Raw genomic sequence first — 19,348 nt, forward strand, 5'->3', positions numbered from 1 at the left:
TGATTCATATAAAATGAGACCCTGGTTTGGTGAAATTCATGCCGATCTCGGCTGAACAGGGAAGTATGAACAATTACACAAGTATGGTCAATTATAAAAACAATTGGAAATATAATTTTTTTGAATTCAATGGCTTAAACTTTTAATTCCAGATACCGTTGATTAAAAAAACGGAAAGTCATGAGAGTATGATACAATTGGCCCAATTTCAAATATGCAACTCCAGCCCCAAAGGCCCCATTAACTATCCACTTAGTTGTTTTCAGGACGGAGGGAACTAATAAAAATGTTAGTTATTGTAAACTTGTAATGATGAATGAATGTAACTTACCGGACAGCCTTTCCTGCTCTCCAGATCTCCAAATCACGGATCTCCTTCATCTCAGCCTCATACTTCTCACGGTAATCCTTTTGGGAGTTGAACTCAAGGGATCTTTGAGTCTCCTTTCCGGTCTTGACGGAGTCATACAAGTCGTTGAAGACTGGCTTCAAAGCATCCTTGAACTTTCCGGACCAATCGATAGCACCACGACGAGCAGTGGTAGAGCAAGCCTCGTACATCCAGTCCATACCGTTGGCACCAATCAATGGGTACAAAGATTGAGTAGCCTCCTCAACAGTCTCGTTGAAAGCTTCACTTGGGCTGTGACCTTGCTCACGGAGAACCTCGTATTGTGCGAGGAACATGCCGTGGATACCACCCATCAAGCAACCACGCTCACCGTACAAGTCGGAGTAAACCTCCTTCTCGAAGGTGGTCTCGTAGAGGTATCCAGATCCAACACCGACACCGAGAGCGATAGCCTTCTCTTGTGCCTTACCGGTAACATCTTGGAAAACGGCGATGGAAGAGTTGATACCACGACCCTCACGGAAGAGAGTTCGGACGGTACGTCCAGATCCCTTTGGTGCAACGAGGATGACATCAACGTCAGTTGGGACATCGACCTTGGTTTGGTCCTTGAAGACTGGGGAGAAACCGTGGGAGAAGTAAAGAGTCTGCAGAAGTCAGTTTTGGACATTGGACATTAGAAACTTGAACATCTGTCCATACCTTTCCCTTGGTGATCTGGGGCTTAAGTGCTGGCCAAGTTTCACTTTGAGCAGCATCAGAAAGCAAGTTCATGATGATGGTACCCTTTGAGATAGCCTCATCGACCTCGAAGAGGTTCTTTCCTGGAACCCAACCATCTTGTTGAGCATCCTTCCATGATTGACCGTTCTTTCGTACACCGACCACGACGTTAAGACCGTTATCACGCATGTTCAAAGATTGAGCATGTCCTTGGGAACCGTAACCAATAATGGCCATTGTGTCATTCTTGAAGTATTCCTGGAAGACAGATATTAGCAAAAGTCAATGAAGTCAAAGGTTACCAGGTGTAAATCATACCTGGAGTCTCTCAACTGGCCAGTCGGCTCTCTCTGTTAAATTTGTCAGTTTCCATTAGCATCCAAATTGACATCTGGATCCATACCGTAAACCTTCTCCTTTGTGCCAGCAAAGTCAATGGTCTTTACACCTCTGACTTGTTGGGAAGCTCCAACAACAGCACGAGCAGCGGAAGGTCTGGCTGAGGCATTGATAGCAGAGACAAAAGTTCTGCGTGCTGGTGCAGTCAATTGACGTGCAACTGGTCTAGCGACTCTGGAAAATGTACGGGCGGCCATTTTGAAGGAAGAAGTGAGTGGAGTTCAAAAAAAAAGGAAGAATAACAGATGGGTATTTTGAGGTTTAAATCAAAAAGTTGTAGATGTGACTCTTCGTCTTTTTGTTGTGGGCAACAGTAGCTAGGAAATTTTCCTGCCCGGTTCCGGAGGTACCTCTGACAGGGGTATTCTCCAGTATCGCACTTTCTGTGGGTGGGAAAGTCTTGGCAAGCCAACCGTGCGGGTTGTATTTCAACGTGTATATGTTGTAGAAAGCGAAAATAATTTATATGGACGAGTACATGCATCTCAAAACTGAACTCGATTTGGTAAATGGTAAAACTTCACCTAAACCTTAAATATCGGTATATATCGGTATATATCGTTATATCATAGTTTGCAATATTGTTGCATTTCTCTCTACTATCTAGAAAGATACTCACATACGTAGACAGTCATTTTCATCCCCATCACTCATACCCATATATAGTTACGTTTCGGAATTATATATATATAAATCGACAATCTAGATGATCTACCTATATCTATCTATCCGAAAGGAAAGGAAAGGAACGCTATAGTGGAAATTCGGCCACATCACAGCCTCACCCACCCCTCCGGTATTGTTCCGGCCACGGTCCAAGCCGTGCAATAGCTTGTGTTAGGTTCCAAATAATTGACTACAAGAAACTGGCCTCGCGTGCTCCGACTTGCCTAGTATACCCCGATATATGAATCTATAACAGGAGTGGAGATAGATAGATGAAGTTACCAAGTAGAAAGTTGCCATTTACAATATGACTCCTTCACTATGCCTCCATAAACCGGAGAAACCGTAATACTTGCTCGTACGGGGTTGATATGAGAATCAGATGTACTCACGAAATGACGCTCCGGTAGTCCTCCGGTAGTCATTGCTCTGGAGGTTTAATCCCCCCTTGCTTGAATTTGGAAAGGTATCTGTTTGCATGTATTCATTCATTGCATTTACCACGTTGACTATTTCCCCCGTACTCTCTGGTCCAACACAATGTGTCTGTCTACAGCCACAACACAAAGCCTGATATAAGATCAACAGCCAAAAAGGCTGCATGAAAGGTTCTCGATCTCCAAATAGAAAAAAAACGCCCACTATGCCCCCGTCCTCATGTTGTGACCTTACACATTGGTGCGTGGTGCTGGAAATGTAGCACTTGTCCGGATCGTATAACCCTATCTTGACATCGTTTGTATTGTTGCATAATGCATATTGAAAGCATAGTAAGTCTCTAATCCATATGCCTTCTCTCTTCAAACTTTCAATACTCTGTCGAATGAATCATTCTTGACAGATCCACCCCCCATAGCAGATCTCACGTTCCGCTTGAATCCCTCTCGGTTTGATCTCAAATCCTCTGCAGCTTCCTTGTTAAGTGGATCCGAGGCGTTTGGTTCGAGGAAAAGGAACTGTTCATCCAGTCATTAGTACATAGTAACTTCGCACACCGCAGATACTATAAACATCCAACAAAACCACCCCCCCAAACATACCTGCAATCCAATAACAATCGCTTGTAAGTTCAATACTGGTTTCCAGTCCTCCCTTAGAATATTCAAACAAATTTTGCCCTCAACGTCGATATTGGGGTGATAGATCTTCTGTTCACAGTTGACTTTGGGTGGCTCGTGAGGGAACGTTTCGGGAACGGCGAATTTGAATTTGAAGATTCCACCCTTGTACATGCCCTCATCTGGTTCGATATATAGAAAGAAGTTGAGAATATCGTCTTCGTCGGGGAAATCGGTGCGCATAGTAGAGGGCAGCGACATTTCAGCAATATCTGACAGCGCACACCGTGATGTTAGTCCTCATACATGCATGCCCAATACAATCTCGTTCTGTGCCCTCCCGTATACACTCAAGAGCCTGGAATCTGTTCATCTTACCTTTCTGCAATCTAAGTTGTGCGGCCGTAACCTTCTTCTTCTTAATACCCGCAGCAGCATCAGCATTTGCCTCTTGCTGCTGTTTTTGTTTCTGCGTACAATGTCAGTATTCCGAACGCGTTACAAATTGTTACCAAGATCCCAGTTCTGAAGCACACATACCATAGACCATATCTTCAACATCTTGACTATCGATGACACTATAAGTAGAGTGTTGAGAGTGCAATTCTGGAGTTGGGAAGTTGAGAATTATATTGTAGGTATTGGAATGATGTTTGAGAAATGACGTTTAACAATGCGAGAAAAGTAAGCGAGAAGGTCGTTTTGTACCTGATTATAAAAGTATAGGAACTTGAGAAAGTGAATAGCTCCAGTCTGTCGTATCAAAATGATGTTATAGAATGTTGTGACTTGTCAAATATACAATTATACAGTTGCTACAGTAGGATTTTTTGGTTGCTGACGCCTTGCCGAAAGATATGAGCCAGGCTGGCGGGGTTCGGTTTCTTATCAAAAGCATCACGCGAGTGGCCAACCCGTTTTTGTGCCACATGTAAGGTCCGTATCCCAAGAAACTTATACATTAGAATCAAGTTATTCACTCAAATCATTATGTGTGGTCAGACTCTCTAATATACTCAGCTCAGTTGATATATTGAGACCATCTGAAGCACTCAATTCAGTTGAGATATCCAGAGCCTGTAATATACTTGGTTTAATTGATACATTCAAATTCTCTAAAATATTCAGATCATTCTGTATATTCGGACTCTCTAATATACTCACTCAGCTCAGTTGATATATTCAGACTCTCTAACATACTCAGTTCAGTTGATACATTCAAAGTCTCTAATGTAGTCAAATCATTTTGTGTATTCAAAGTATCTAATATACTCAAATCATTCTGTGCATTCAGACCATCTAAAGTTCTCAATTCAGTTGGTACATTCAAATCATTATAAACATTTACGCAAATTTCTCATGGTTTGACGCAGTGCACATTGGATTCTTCATGAAAGATGTCATCTAGCTCAATAGATACGAATGATTATTCATTCATAAGGGTATTCAATAGTATTAAACGGAAACGCCTACTCAAACATGCAATATAGAGAGACCGCCTAGGAAGAAGAAAAAATCTGAAAACTCCCATATGTGAAGCAAAAATGCAAAAATGGTTGCTTGATGTAGATTCACGCGCTGTTTCCTTTCCAATGATAGGTGCTCACGCTCCGTATAAAGGGTCCATCCTCCTCTCCGCCCCCCCCCCCAATTTTGTGAAAAAGAAACATCTATTACTCATAACCTTTTAATGTTACGAGTACCGATATTTCCTTCTAGAGTATGTATGATATAAGTCTTGTTTAACGTCTCATGAAGCAGCACATGATACCAGACTTGAACAAGAAGTAAGAACATCCGAGGAATCGAATAAGTGCCAAGAAAGCCGTTGAGTAAAGCAAAATTTCGAAAAACTTAGCAGTTCTTATTGATGCAGTATTCTGAACATAATGTTAGCTAGGAAATTCAACTATTGTAGGCATAGAATAACTCACTCCGAAACCAAATCCATCAACACTGTCACTAGTGATAGCAACAGCCAACAACGCGTTTGAGAATACCCAAGAGATCAAAAGCTTGGTTCTGAAAGATTTGTAAGAATCTTCCAAGGTCTTACTCTCATCTTCAACTTCAGGAACAAATGGACTAAGAGCACGCTTGACAGTTGCCTCAAACTGACTATCAATATCCTCTTGCGGTCTGTCGATTTCTTCAATGACTGCTGCTTTACCATCAACCTTCGTAGTTTTAGCTGACGGAAGAGCTTCTGCTTTATCAGATCCCTTGGTACCCCAAGAAACATCGTGCCAATTACTGAAAGCGTACACCATGAGAATGTTGATGTAAGATGACATGAGCAACAAGTACGGTCCGAAAGAATGGAACATGTGCCATGGATCCATATACATGAAGGATGCAACGAAGTACAATCCAAATGTAGCAGCTAAAGCAAGAATAATGATACCAGCTCCGGAACTCGAACTATCTCCGAAGAAACTCTCAAAGAAATCTTTCGCACTACTAGTATCGAGACTATCTCCTGACGAGAAAGCACGAACGACCAGATACATGGATAGAACAAGGACGTAGAGATTGATAACACCAAAAACGACAAAGGAGACAATATAAGTAGCCTTGGATCCCTTAGGCCGATTACCAAGAGCCAGAATGAATTGAACGAGTAGGAATCCCAAGTAGAGATATTTCAGAATCGTGTTGATGATGGGGGTAGCAGTATCACCGAAAGGCCAGCCATGGTGAAGGGCAGTAGTGTCCGAAGCAGCAGTAGGGGTACCGACAAGATCCATAATAACAGTAGTAGTGAGCCAGAAAGAAGATAACATGAACCAACTGAGAAAGTTGGAGAAGACGTTGTATAAGAATTGAATGTGCAAGAAGAACATGCGGACAATATTGTGACCACTCTTGTACCTGTAAAAAACGTTAGTTATTGAACCTCAGAATACGCCGTCACGAATAAACTTACATTCTGCCGAAATGCATGATGGAATACATTCCTGCTGCAAAGGAACCGTTAAGCCATCTTCTACGTTGACCAATGAATTCAGCAGCTCCTTCAGGTACATCAGTTTCTCCTTTAGCTGCCTTGATATAAGTCAAATGCCACTTGCTACCAGCCTTGGCTACAAGCTCGAAACAGAGAATTCTGTCCTCGGCCAAGAACATGTTCTTCTTGAAAATGTTCATTCCCTCGATACCCTTCTTTCCAAGAATCTTGGACAAAGTGTGATCTCCGTGGAAGTATTGTTCAAGAGGCCGTCCCATAATAGCTCGGAATCGGTATGCAGAGAAAGCTCCCGGCAACACACTGACATATCCGAAAGAACTCTCTAGAGGCTTGTCAAGAATGTTACTGATCTTATACTCGAAGTTTTGACCTGCAACAAGCGGGTTCAGAAGCTTTTTGCCTCCCTGTGTTTGCGTTAGCACATCTAGGTCAAAATAAAGCAGTAATTTTGTTTTACCTTTCCTAACATAGCGTGAATCTCTCCACAAGCACCTCCTAGATCTTTGTCGTTGTAGAAACCTTCCCACAAAGACAACAACGATTTAGGTCCTGGCTTCGTACCGGCATCCAAAAGGATGCAAACTTCGGGGTTAAGGAGACGACCAAATGCATTGAACAGCCATCTATGGGAATTAATCTTCTTTGTGTTCTTTGCCTTCAAGCAAAACATCATTTGCACCGGAGGAAGACAGTTGGCATCACCCTCGGTTGGGCGGATAAGTTGTTGACTGGCAGTAACCGAAAGTTGTGTTGTGTACTCGAAAACGTGAGCAACAGTCTCCTTTCCATCAACATCTTTCTTCATGACACCATCTTGGTAGATACCAATTGTAGCAAGAACATCGAGTGTGTCTTTGTCGCAAGGATCGATACCATCAAAAACAAGGCAGACAACAATTTTTTGCCATGCTGGTCCGCCGACATTCCAGAAATCAGATTTCTTGAGGTTGACAATATCACGGATGTTTTGCATGACACCGTGAAGAGTACGTGCAGTCAACTGCTTGTCTTCGTTGTAATAGGTAACGGCAATGAGCAACTCAGTATGACGATTGTACATGGCAGGTCGTAGATTGTAACCATTTTTCAGAGTAAATTCATCGGGATCGCAAGTTGCAGCGGTGTAACGCATATGTGTGAATTCCTCGCTGCCACCCTCCAAATCATTTCTGTATTTTTGCTGAATTGCATTTTTGATAGCACTGGGTACTGGATGATCGACACTCAAGACGCTTCCCTGGACAAGCTTAACCTTTCTTGTAGCATAACGTTTGAGACCTCCAGCCTGAGGGGCTTGTCGTTGTCTCCATGCCTCTGTGGAGGTAGTCCCGGCTCTTGACAAAGGAGTGTCGGTTTGTGGGTATGGGTTATCTTCTAACTGCTCATTGTATGTGTGGGATGAGTTGTAATCGCTGCTGTATGGTTGTGGATCGTTCGCATACGTTTCTGTAAGACTGTAGGCAGAAACAGGTCTGACTGGAGGAGTATTCGCTCGAAGGCCTCCTTGGGAGTGAGAGTCGTAAGGGCTGTTGAATGGGCCGCCATGTCCTCCAGAATCGAGTAAAGGTAAAGCTCCTTCCTCTTCATCTTGAGGGTGATGGTACTGCAAGAGTGATGGTTAGAGAAAGGTTTTCCACGATCTGCGAGATAAAAGAAGTCCTAGAACTTACGTTGCCCCCTCCAGGTGGAAGGTCTTGGAGCTTATGCTCATCATAGCCTCCGTTTCCAGAGTACGCCATGGTTGTAGAAAATAATCAAGAACCCCTTCTTGAGTGATCGAGATTATACAAATGTTAAGTGTAGTATCAATACTGACAAAATCTTTGAGATTTTATCAATACTTGATGGATGAGAAATGGAACAAAAGAGGAGTGTTGGTTGTGTCCAAGATTCAGAGGTATATTCTCGTATGGCGGTGTCAATCCGTGGGCTTCAGGAACGGACGGTCAGATAGATCGAATCGACCCTCTCCTTGGCAAGCGAAGCAAAAGAGTGAATGTAGTTCAACCCGAAATTCTTTATTCTGATTCACGAATAGAACACGCAGTCAAAATGTAAAGCACCAGCGATGGTACCAAGGTGTGGAAGAGAGGATGAGAAGAAGAAGTCGAAGAAGAAAAGAATGGTGGATGAATCTTCTCCTCTCAAAAAGTGAAGTGGTGAAGTGGTGAAGATATGAAGAAAGGCTCCGAAAGGGTAATAAAAAAGCAACCCTGTTTCAGATTCTTGAAGTCAATAAAAAAATAGGAGGGATGGAATGGATTCCTTATGATTTAGTTTGTTGTCTTGGGCTCCGCTATTTTCAAATCCCTTCAATGATTTTTTGGTATTCGGAACCCTGAAAGCAACTGGAGAGTTCTTTACCGATTTTTGATCGTAAGCAAGGCGAAATGAGGTGGAATAAAGAGATTTGAACCAATGAAAAGATGGAAAGGTGTTGCATCGGTGGACTGCCAGAATCTTATTATTATTATTATTGTGAATGTGAATGTGAATGTGTGAAGATGGTGAATCTGTATGTTGACTGCGCCTCGCCTCGCCTTGGAAAGTTTATTGATTCTAATTGTAAATCTATATGCACCATCATTACCCATCTCCCCATCTCCATGCTGCGGCTGGGTTTCATCCGTCCAATCTTCATTCTTGACGTTCAAGAATTGCGTATACGTATCTACAACTGTCTCGTATTCTGGCAAACACGATGAAGGGACGAGGAAGGCTTGGATCGTGTCGACGCTCCTCTCCCAAGGTCTTCTCTTTGCCCCTTCACGGACTTGCTCGTACTTCACAACGCCTTCATGGCAGATGGCAGATGGCAGATGGAATATGGCATGTCGTGTAATATTAACTGTCTCCTGGGAAGAGTCGCGTTTACAGAGTACAATGCGATGAAGTGCAAGCTTAACCCCTTTAACCAGCGTCTTGGTCTGATAATCATGTGCGATCATTGGCTGTTCTTGCGCTTTGGTTTCAGCTGTTAGAGCTCACCTGCCTATGAAATGTCAGATCAACAACATCACAAGTCTCGTACATCATCGTGTCGCATCAAGGGCTTTTCTCATTGGGGGGCGAGTGGCCATCGATCAACCACAGGGTCTTCTTCTTAGACTTCACTGCACATTTCATGAAATCATCGTTGTTCTCTCGCACCCAAACAAACAAGTCGTTGGCAGCGTCTGACAGAGTTACTCTGTACATTATCCAGCGCCACCGCTGCGGCTACTTCCCGAATGTCAGGTATTGCTCTGTCTATTAATAGACTGTGTGCTATTCTAGAAGAAGCTAATTAAATGGGGTAAAATACTAGACCGACCAAGGAAAGTTCCTGGATCTATGGACCGTGGGAATGAAGCTCTCATAAGGATAAGGATAAGGATTTGAATATGGACAGTAGAGTACTTCTTAGCTGCAGACTGTCAGTACGTAGTGTTGTGGATGTTGACAGCAGCTTCATCCCATGTTTGTCCACTGACTGTTGACTGCTTGTATCTCATTCATGATGGATGATGCTTCATGCTTCATCTGCAGGTATAAAGTGGGAACATCCCAAAAGCGGGCAGGGGAGGAGAACGATTCAACAGCACGATAAATTCAGGGGAAAGTGTGGCCTGGGTTCTAAGGTATCACAAGCCTCCCGCGCAAATCGGTAGAGTGAAAATTCTGCTTTACGTGACCATCGAAAATGAAGAAGAGCACTCGAGTGCTTCTGGAGTACTGGGTGGTATCTATCCAATATGAGCGGACATCCTCACTACATTATGATCCAGAATCCAGTGTTTTGTAATTTCCTCGTCAACACGCACGGGTTACTGCTGTCTAACGGCAGGTCATTTTTACCGAAGCACCCTTTACTAGCTGCTTCAGATTTGGGGAGAAGATAACTTTCGTTCAATTTCCACTTGACAAATCCACACAATAGCAAGAGCAACGTCGAAGCATTAATACGTCAATGACTCCTGGAAACGTCTGATCTCTTGTTCAAAAAGTTCAGAGACCGCTTTTACGTCTGTGGTGTTTCATTCTTCCACAAACCACCCACGTCGATATCTTACAAACAACGATGCTCTGGGTTCTGGGTAGTACGATGGCACCGCAGACATTTCTAACTGGCTTGTTTGCTCACTGCAGATATTAGGATCTGAAATTCCAGAGCTATTGATCTACCAGACCAAGACGCGGGCCGCAAGGGGCATGATTAAAATTATCCGTATAATTTGCCAACGGCTGTGGATTTTACTGAACACACGCGGCGTATGCCCATCCCTCAATATAATTTACTCTCGCTGAATCAGAACAGAACAGAACAGCACAGTCAAAGATGTCTGCCCAGTATTGTGCGGCTGTCAGTGATGCGGGCTGAAGCAAAAGGATGCAATAAATTGATAGAGCAAGCGATATCTAGGTAGGTCGCTCCAGAATGGCACAGCGTGAGTACCTCGTAGGTATTGAATGGCAGAGCAACGCACACGATAATACCTCTGGAGGCCTTGTAGGAGAGCACCGCAGACCACAATTCTTGCACTTTCTTTGGAATCCATGGCTCTTTCGTAGATACATGAATATATGTATATATGTGCATTATATGTACATGAGATATACGCAGAATGGTATTGCCTAGGCAACGTTGGCCAGTCTTTTCCTCCCGTTGCATCTGATTTGTGATTTGTCAATCGGAACTGCAGAGTTTTGCATAAATCGTTGGAGATTGGTTTTTGTTCTCACATTGTGGAATAACTCTCGCTCTTCCTCTTCCTCTTCCCCTGCCACCAAGCGTAATGACACCGGGCGTTCCATATCTCCCATGTATCCCATCCCTCTTGCGAAGGACACCCTCACATTTTACAAGCCTATCAAACCATCCAGCCTAGCCCCCCCCCAACTCTCTAACCCAAAAGCAAATTAGATCCATTTTTCCTCGCTATTCTCGCCCTCAATCGCCAAAGGCAACAAAATCTGCCCGGGTGGTTTGCTTATTTGCTTCTTGACCAACTGCTCGTCGCACTTGCAATGTGCTCCTTACTAATGATAGATTGATCTCCATCAATTCACCCCAATCTCATCGACACCATCACAATTCATCGCAAATGATCATCACGACTACCAGTTCGACCGTTTAATCCCCCTCATCGCCGGTCTAGATTCAGTCGTCAATGTAGATGGAGTCGTAATCGACCTTGTTTCCGACCGCAATAATAAGAGTTCGCTCAAACCAACACTCGTTTAACATCTTGCCTACTTTACTTTCCACCTCGACATCGCGACCGTATCGTATCGTGTCGTGTCGTATCACTTCGTTCTTTCAGCGCCGGCAACATCCATTTGAGTTTCGATCAATTCATCTTTACTTTTACGATTTTTCATTTCATTGCTCTCGCAGCTTATACCCAATTCGACTTTTCTTTTTCTGTTCCCACCACTCACCTTCCTCGAGCCGGCTCTCTTCCGTTGTCTTTAACCAACAATCACATACAGGCTAAGCCTTCAAGCACCAACACCTTTCGATTTCCTCGATTTATCCCAAAGCCAACCTTGACTCCTTCACTCTCAATTTATTTAATACGGCATCGTAGAATATCGCACTCGGGACCGGAAAGATGGCGTATTACGAATGTAGGTCAAATTCTTCGCAAGGTAATAATTTGTTGCTAATCAATTGCAGCATCTTTCCCTACTCTATTTCGACGATGTGTTGAATGCGATGGAGCCAGTCCAGCATGTCCGAGTTGTGCCGATGATGAGATTTGTTCCCTCGTCCCACCGACTTGTACAGCATGTCAACAGACTGTGTGTGTGGCTTCCTCTGCTGCACCTTCGACGACTGTTAGTTCGTCTTCATCGTCAAAATCCGGTCCAAATGCAGGCGCTATTGCGGGAGGAGTTATCGGCGGAGTCTTAGCTGTCGCAACCGTTACTTATCTCGTATGGAGGTTCTGCATCAAAACGAAACGACAACAATTCGAGCAAGATGATTGGATAGAGAACCAAGAGCAAGCCAATGCAGAGAAAGATTTCGCAATGCGAAGGGACGCAAGAGCTTCTACGCATACTGTTGGATCAATTGCATCGACAGTGCTGACACGAGCATCGAACATCATTCAAATCGCATACATCCCAGGTGTCACCAACAGATCCACTCCATCCACTCCAGGTCTCCTTGTTCCTCCGGTTCCTCCGATCCCAATTGCTCTATCAAACTCATCTGGATCGCCAAGATATGAGCAAGAACATTTCTTCATGCCAGGAGATCTACGTGACTCAACGTACAGTGGAATTAGTGCAATTGGGGAACGAAACTCGTACGCACGGAATAGTGTGGCGTCTACTATTTACGGAAAACAAGCTATCGTATCACCCGTTCCAGCGCAGACAGTCATCCGAGGAAAAGCAGCTGTTGTCAGTGTCAACAAAGCCGGTGGAGGTTCGTCTGGCGGCACCATCACACCACCAGTTCCAAGCGTTGATTTCAAAAAATACTCTGAAAACCCACCAAGCCCAGCATTCTCTGTGGGCAGTACATTCTTGAATGCTGCTAGTGCTGCGACGATGACCAAACCACAAGTCATTCGAGTGAATTCTAGCTTGTCAAAAGCAACTTCACTTGAGCCTACAAAACCCACAGGAGTCCCATCATCGTTATTTCCCCGAGACTCTAATGCTATCACTTTAATCGAGGATGGCACCCCAATCACACCTCAAGGACCTTTTAGTGATCCTCCCGACACGAGTCGAAAATCAGACGCTAGTTTATCAGCCATGACACAAGATGCAACAAAAAAGTCACAAGGGGATGTATTCTCAGACCAACATGAAGTAAAGGAATAGCGGGTCATCTTTTGATACGACATATTTCTTTTGGGAAGCGATTTTGACATAGGAGGTCACCCGTCTGGTTACGATTTGGTTTACTTGTTTCTTTCAACCCTCTATGTACTTGGAGGAGGGGCGGATCCCCATTTTGATGGTTCACAAATGGTGTGGTAGGGTGTTCAAGGGGTATCTTATGATTGGCAATGATTTGTTATTTTTTTTGAGTGATTTTTTTTTCTGGGGATGTGTTTTTTATATCATCCTATCTTGGTACTTTACCTACTTTTGAAGGATTCCATAGACGATGTCAATACCAATGAATCTGTTCAGCAATTTTAAGGGATGTAAAATGAAGTGGGATGATGGAATGTTTGCATGTGATGTTTTATTGTAATACGTAGGAATAATATATATATATTTTTTTTTTCAGAGAAAGGAGGAGTGGCTTTGTTGTATGTTGGGAATGATATAGGTGATACTGTGGTACTGCTGCATGCAGTATTGCAGGACACGAGGGAAAGATGTTGAAAGTGAAAGTGAAAGTTAAAGCGGCAGAGATGGATATAGATATTTAGATATTTAGGTAGGTAGGTAGAGAGATAGAGGGATAGAGGAATGGATGATTTGTTGTGAATTTGGAATTTGGAATTTGGAATTTGAGGGTATGGTAATGGTAATGGTAATGGCAATGTATGTATGTATATGAAATTGTATCATTCATAGGCGCAGGATATTGTGGTGGTGTGTAGCTTGGTTTGGGGAGGAAGGGAGAGGGAGAGGGAGAGGGAGAGGGGGAGAGAGTAGTAGATATGATATGTATGTTTGTATGTTTGTTTGTTTATTACAGGAGTAGTGATAGATAGATAGGTGTAGGAATTGGAATTTGGAATTGAAATTGGAAGTGGAAGTGGAAGTGGAAGAGGTGTTGGAATGGGTTTTAATGGTATATGTTTATATTTTACATTTTTATTTTATTTTATTTATTTTATATACAGCTGATTGGATTGGATTGTAGAAGTTTGTGACTGGTGTTTTCGTGCGATTTGCGTTCAGATATCGTGGCTGACTATTGACTATGGTTCTTAAACTGATTGTACCTAGTGGAGTAGTAGGTTCGTTGGGTATTTGGGTATTTGATTATTTGATTAATTATTTGAACATTGGAACATTGGAACACTTGAACACTTGATCATTTATTGGGTCGATTTGGCATGGCAGAGTATAGCATAGCATAGCATAGCATAGCATAGCATGATATAGCATGAGATGATATGATATGATATAATGCAATAAAATGCCTCGTCTCGTCTTGTCCTTTCTTGGGACGTCTTGGTAGGCAGGTCGTCTGGGTAGGTACCTAGTAAATAAATAAATAAATGGCATGGGAAAGAAAATGTAGGTTTATGCATCTTCTCTCGTTTATGCATTTTGGGGAATCTGTGGTAGGTTTTGGGATTGGGTTGTGGGTTTGAAGGCGAGGCGAGGCAAGGCAAGGCGATTCAGATTTCGCAATTCGTAATTTGTGAGGTTGGGGAGGGGAGGGGAGGGGAGGAGGTGAGGAGAGGAGGAAGGGTTCTTGGGAAATTGGGAAGTTGGGTATTGGGGGGCTCGCTACCGGTGTTTTTGGGGGGAAGACAGAGAGAGAGAGAGAGGGCGAGAAATAGAAAGAAAGAAGGGAAGAAAGACAGAGAGAGAGAGAGGAAGATGAAAAGGTAAAAATTGGAGGTAGGAGGTGTGGTGTGGTGTGGTGTGGTGTGGGACTAGTAGGTACTAGACTAACTAGGTGGCTAGGTAGGTACGTACTTCTAGAGTCTGGATTGGATATTCGATACAGACATAATGGCCGAGACTGCGAGATTGATTTGATAGATTGGTAGCTTCGTAGATTGGTAGATGGGGAGAATATCAGAAATTGGATTTTCGCTTCATCTTACTGCCCTTACCTAGGTACGTACTCACTCTTCTTCTGGTGTTTTTCATTCAATTGGGTCTTGGATGGGTTCTTGTACATATCACATCTGATTTTAGTCGGTTGGTTGTTGGGGTTGGGGTTGAGATTGGGATTGGGATTGGGATTGGGATTGAGATTGAGATTGGGATGAGATGTACCTTGATTTTATGCTGAGGAGTCGATCCAATCCAATCCGATTCAGTATCATCCATTCTTTGGTACCGGGAAAACAACGAGATTGCCTCATCACATCGGCTTTTCCTTTCCCTTCCCACGCGTCTGCAGATCCGAATAGAAATCACACTGGATCCGTCGGCAAATCAATCGAAACGTACAAATTGATACTTGTGGCACATGCCACTTCGTACATAGGGCAGGTCAAATCGATTCTAGAGCGTGGCTCAGTATCGATGCATGCTATGGACTCCGGAGCATCTTTTTATCCAGCTAGCGAGCTATGTCCCTAGCTTCATTGTGCATTATTGTGCATTGTTGTGCGTTGTGGTCGGGAATAGTGGGGGGTTGGATGGGAAAGGGTTTATTTATCTGCCTGGGCAGGATGTATGGTGGGTGTATGTATGGTGTATGTGTAGATGCGATAAATATTTGAGAAAACTTAAAAGAAGGGGATGCGAGTTTTAATAAGCATTCACTGGTAATACCCATCTCAGGGGAGCATAATAAGTAATAATATAATAAAAGTGTCTGTTAGATAAAGAAAGTCGTAGTTTATTTGAGTACATGTTGAATGTATGTTATATTGATTACTACCATTTTATATGTATCGGTATTAATGAAGATATGTTTATGATAAAGTATAAAGAAGAGATATAATCTATAGAAAACTTTCAAATTTTGATCCTACCTCCCCTCCTCCATCCTCCACATGCAAAGAAAGCATATGTAGATTTAAGGCAGCGATCATCGAGAGCTCATTTCCTCTTCTGTTCTTTTGCTTGGTGATTGTGGGTTGTGGTTGTGGTTGTGGTTGTTGATGTTGATGTTGATGTTCATGTTCATGTTCATGTTCATGTTGATATTGATGTTGATCGATACACTTTGATATGATAAGAAGGAGGCGGGTGAATGAACAACTGAATAACTGACTGAATGAATGGATTGATGGAGGATTGAATCAATATCAATAACACCTACCTACAGACATACCTATTTTTGCTGTGATCACTCCACTTCATCTAAGACGGTTTGGTCCAACACGAACCACCAACTGAAATGGGGAATACCCATTGGGATGGCGAACAAAAGCACTATTATTCATCCAGCGAAAAGGAAACATTCCCTATTCCTATTCCCTTGACACAGCCGGTAGCTTCCAATCCCACAAGGGAAAATCAAAAGCAATTCTTCCCCAATAACGGGTGGTCAACTTCTCTCACATCATCATCGGCGTCAATCAAGCAGCCTATCACATAGCACATATTCAATGCTGGAGTGCGCACTCGAGAGTGAAGGGTCAAAGAGGAGGAGGAGGAGGTATGATTTGATGGATTCTTACGTCTTTCTTCGCCTTGGCTGCTCTGATTATACCCGTCAAAATGCGTTAATCTACCTAGGTATTAACTTTGCCAATTCATGAATTGGGCACTCGGCACTTTGATATATAGATATATATAGATATATGTAAATACACATAAATACACACAAATACACATCCATATAAATACACTCAGCACAGTACAGTACCGCACATCGACCTACTTCCCACTTCCCATCGCAATAAAGCGGAAAGAAGTCCGAGCTTCATTTTTTATGCCAGTTACCTACCAAGACCAGAAAGGAATCTCCACTTGCAGCACCAAAGTAACCCATACCTACCCAAATCTATCTTTCCCACCGACAGTCAGACAGCACAGCACAGCACAGCAAAAAGAATTAAGGATCTTGCATCTTTGACGAATTGTTTTCTTCTAAATCACACCCAACATACCAACAACCCACTTACCTTGCCTCCCTCATTTACTTCAACAGATCTAGTCTATGGTCTACAGTCTACAGTCTAACGTCCAAAGTCTAAGTTCTACCGTCTATCGTCTCCCGTCTCCAGTCTGCATCCTATTGTCTTTCAGTCTATACGCTCGATAGTCCATAGTCCATAGTCCATAGTCTTGTCTCCTTCCCAATTCATACTTTGTTCTCGATATAACCTCGATACGTCACAAACGAAGGTCACAAAGAAGCCAAAGCTCCGTCTTCAAAGATGTCTTCGAAACAAATGGTTTTGTACAAATTGGTGGTGCTTGGTGATGGAGGTGTGGGTAAAACTGCTTTGACAATTCAATTAACATTACAACATTTCGTCGAGACGGTAAGTGATCCCACCTGCCTTTTCTACTGATTGTTATCACATGCTTACTTTGCCATAGTACGATCCTACAATCGAAGATTCATACCGAAAACAAGTCGCAATAGACGGTCAATCATGCATGTTGGAAGTTCTCGATACTGCCGGCCAAGAAGAATATACTGCGTTAAGAGATCAATGGATTCGTGATGGCGAAGGTTTTGTTTTGGTTTACAGCATATCATCGAGATCATCCTTTACGCGCATCCAAAGATTTCACAATCAAATTCAACGAGTGAAGGAATCATCGTCCTCCTCCCCCATATATCCCGGTTCTCCCATATCACCTATCTCGCCTTCGGAGCCCGTACCAATCATGCTTGTGGGAAACAAATGCGACAGAGTCACGGAACGAGAGGTGTCAACACAAGAAGGTCATGCATTGGCGCGGGAGTTGGGCTGCGAATTTGTTGAAGCATCCGCGAAGAATTGCGTTAATGTTGAAAAGGCATTCTATGATGTAGTACGACAACTTCGCAGACAACGTCAGCAGAGATCTTCAGCTTCGGGTAGTGGAAAGAGCCCCCGTGCTAACACCATGGACAATGGAATGGTTCGAGATGAATCCAGAAAATATCGCCCCAAGAAGAAGGGACCCTGTGTTATTCTATGAGAAATTCATCTCCTTACACTTCAAGATATGTTTTGAGCTCAAGGCCTTTTTATTTTCGCATGGATTATCAACGACGTTTACGACATTCCTTTGGCTGAATGCCTCTTTTTTTTTCACCCGAGATTTATGAACCTCACTCTTCCCCCTTTACGTTTTCAGCAAGAGCTCTCTACCATCTTCCCTCGACAGCGTTTGCTCAATCAAATTCCTAGCTGGGTCGGCGAATGGAGTACCAAAAAGAGTGGCATACGGCGTTTTCATGTTTTTTTCTTCTTGGAAAATAACTCCATTCGATCTCAATATCGACACCTTGTCACATACGTCACTTCATATTATATTAGGAAAGAATTTCCTCTCGAATTTGTTAATTACGCTTTAAAACGATAACTTTACTTTGGGTGTCTATGGCGCAACGAAATCGAGATGGCGATTTATTTTCAAATGAGACGATCATCTTTTTCCCTAAATGCGATGTGCTTCTTTTGGATTTTGATCTTGATATGACCTTTTTTACCCTTTTTTCTATTCTTCTTTCTACCTTTTCGCTCTCACCATTTATGACGAAAATGTTTCCGTTTTCCGACTTCAGTCGTGTAACATGGAACTGTCATCTGTTCATATTTTAAGGGCTGGGCTTTCATGACGTTCATGTTGTTCATGTTATACTTGATATTTTGGTGGTTTTGGTTGTGATGGGAGTAAGCATTGATTTTTGTTATGTTTACGAAATCATGCTTGCTAACTAAAACTTTGGTTGCCTTAATTTCACTTTTTGGGAGCTGGGTGGTTGGTTCTTTGTCTTTTCAAAGGGATTGGGGTATTACTTGAGTCCGTTACCTAATCTATTTGTCATGCTTCACGCAATCCTGGGAGATGAAAGAGACGTTGAAAGAAAGAGGGATAAGATGGGGACGAAATGAATTTGGTGGATTGTTTGAGAATGAATGGAGGGTAGAGGATTGGAGGTGACATCTATACCGTACTGGATGCGTGGGAAAATTCCTGAGTAGGATAGGATTGGGTGGCGGGAGTGTACTGTCTATACTATACCTAGGATAGACGGAAAGTGGAATTCACTAATTAGTTACTTGACTACGTACAATGCGAATTGTGTAGTTGGGAATGATGGAATGGACAGCTGCGATAGGATGGCGAATCAATGAAATTGAAATATTGAAAAAAAAAATTAATAAGTCTAGTTTTATGATTTTTGGTGGCTGTGTGGTTATGAGTGAGTGCGTGAGTGGGCCTCCTTTCTTTCTTCCTTTGGAAAGTGGCTATGACTAGTGTCTTGGCTATTGGTATTAAATGGAGGATATATACTTAGTTGGTATATACTCACCTCTACAGTCTCCTCTAGGTTCCATAATAGGGAGTCAAGTCAAATGTAGTGTGATGTGGTGAAGTGAAATGTGATGTAGTAAAGAAAGTGAAGGGAGAAGTAGTGTG

The 19,348-nt window shown here is 42.8% G+C and overlaps 5 protein-coding genes across 5 annotated transcripts; 2 read left to right on the forward strand and 3 right to left on the reverse strand.

The window, feature by feature from the left end:
* Positions 1-86: 86 nt before the first annotated feature.
* Bcilv5 lies at positions 87-1,892 on the reverse strand. Its single transcript, XM_001557143.2, has 5 exons — positions 1,479-1,892; positions 1,394-1,425; positions 1,055-1,333; positions 332-999; positions 87-277 (listed from the first exon to the last, which is right to left on the reverse strand). The coding sequence occupies exons 1-5, from the start codon at positions 1,669-1,671 to the stop codon at positions 253-255; spliced, it is 1,197 nt and encodes a 398-aa protein (XP_001557193.1). The 5' UTR covers positions 1,672-1,892; the 3' UTR covers positions 87-252.
* Positions 1,893-2,619: 727 nt separating this feature from the next.
* Positions 2,620-4,016, reverse strand: Bcubc12. The gene is made up of 4 exons (XM_001557142.2): positions 3,739-4,016; positions 3,577-3,667; positions 3,181-3,470; positions 2,620-3,096 (listed from the first exon to the last, which is right to left on the reverse strand). The coding sequence occupies exons 1-4, from the start codon at positions 3,757-3,759 to the stop codon at positions 2,941-2,943; spliced, it is 558 nt and encodes a 185-aa protein (XP_001557192.1). The 5' UTR covers positions 3,760-4,016; the 3' UTR covers positions 2,620-2,940.
* Positions 4,017-4,431: 415 nt separating this feature from the next.
* BcCHSIIIa lies at positions 4,432-8,680 on the reverse strand. The gene is made up of 5 exons (XM_001557141.2): positions 7,837-8,680; positions 6,624-7,769; positions 6,125-6,570; positions 5,133-6,069; positions 4,432-5,078 (listed from the first exon to the last, which is right to left on the reverse strand). The coding sequence occupies exons 1-5, from the start codon at positions 7,903-7,905 to the stop codon at positions 4,941-4,943; spliced, it is 2,736 nt and encodes a 911-aa protein (XP_001557191.1). The 5' UTR covers positions 7,906-8,680; the 3' UTR covers positions 4,432-4,940.
* Positions 8,681-10,905: 2,225 nt separating this feature from the next.
* Positions 10,906-13,402, forward strand: BCIN_04g03130 (hypothetical protein). Its single transcript, XM_001557139.2, has 2 exons — positions 10,906-11,776; positions 11,826-13,402. Exons 1-2 carry the CDS (start codon positions 11,761-11,763, stop codon positions 12,986-12,988), a joined length of 1,179 nt encoding a protein of 392 aa, XP_001557189.1. The 5' UTR covers positions 10,906-11,760; the 3' UTR covers positions 12,989-13,402.
* Positions 13,403-16,636: 3,234 nt separating this feature from the next.
* On the forward strand, positions 16,637-19,088 carry Bcras2. The gene is made up of 2 exons (XM_001557137.2): positions 16,637-17,250; positions 17,309-19,088. The coding sequence occupies exons 1-2, from the start codon at positions 17,143-17,145 to the stop codon at positions 17,897-17,899; spliced, it is 699 nt and encodes a 232-aa protein (XP_001557187.1). The 5' UTR covers positions 16,637-17,142; the 3' UTR covers positions 17,900-19,088.
* Positions 19,089-19,348: the final 260 nt, after the last annotated feature.

This window comes from Botrytis cinerea, chromosome 4, assembly GCF_000143535.2.
Source record: "Botrytis cinerea B05.10 chromosome 4, complete sequence".
Classification (NCBI taxonomy): Eukaryota; Fungi; Ascomycota; class Leotiomycetes; order Helotiales; family Sclerotiniaceae; genus Botrytis; species Botrytis cinerea.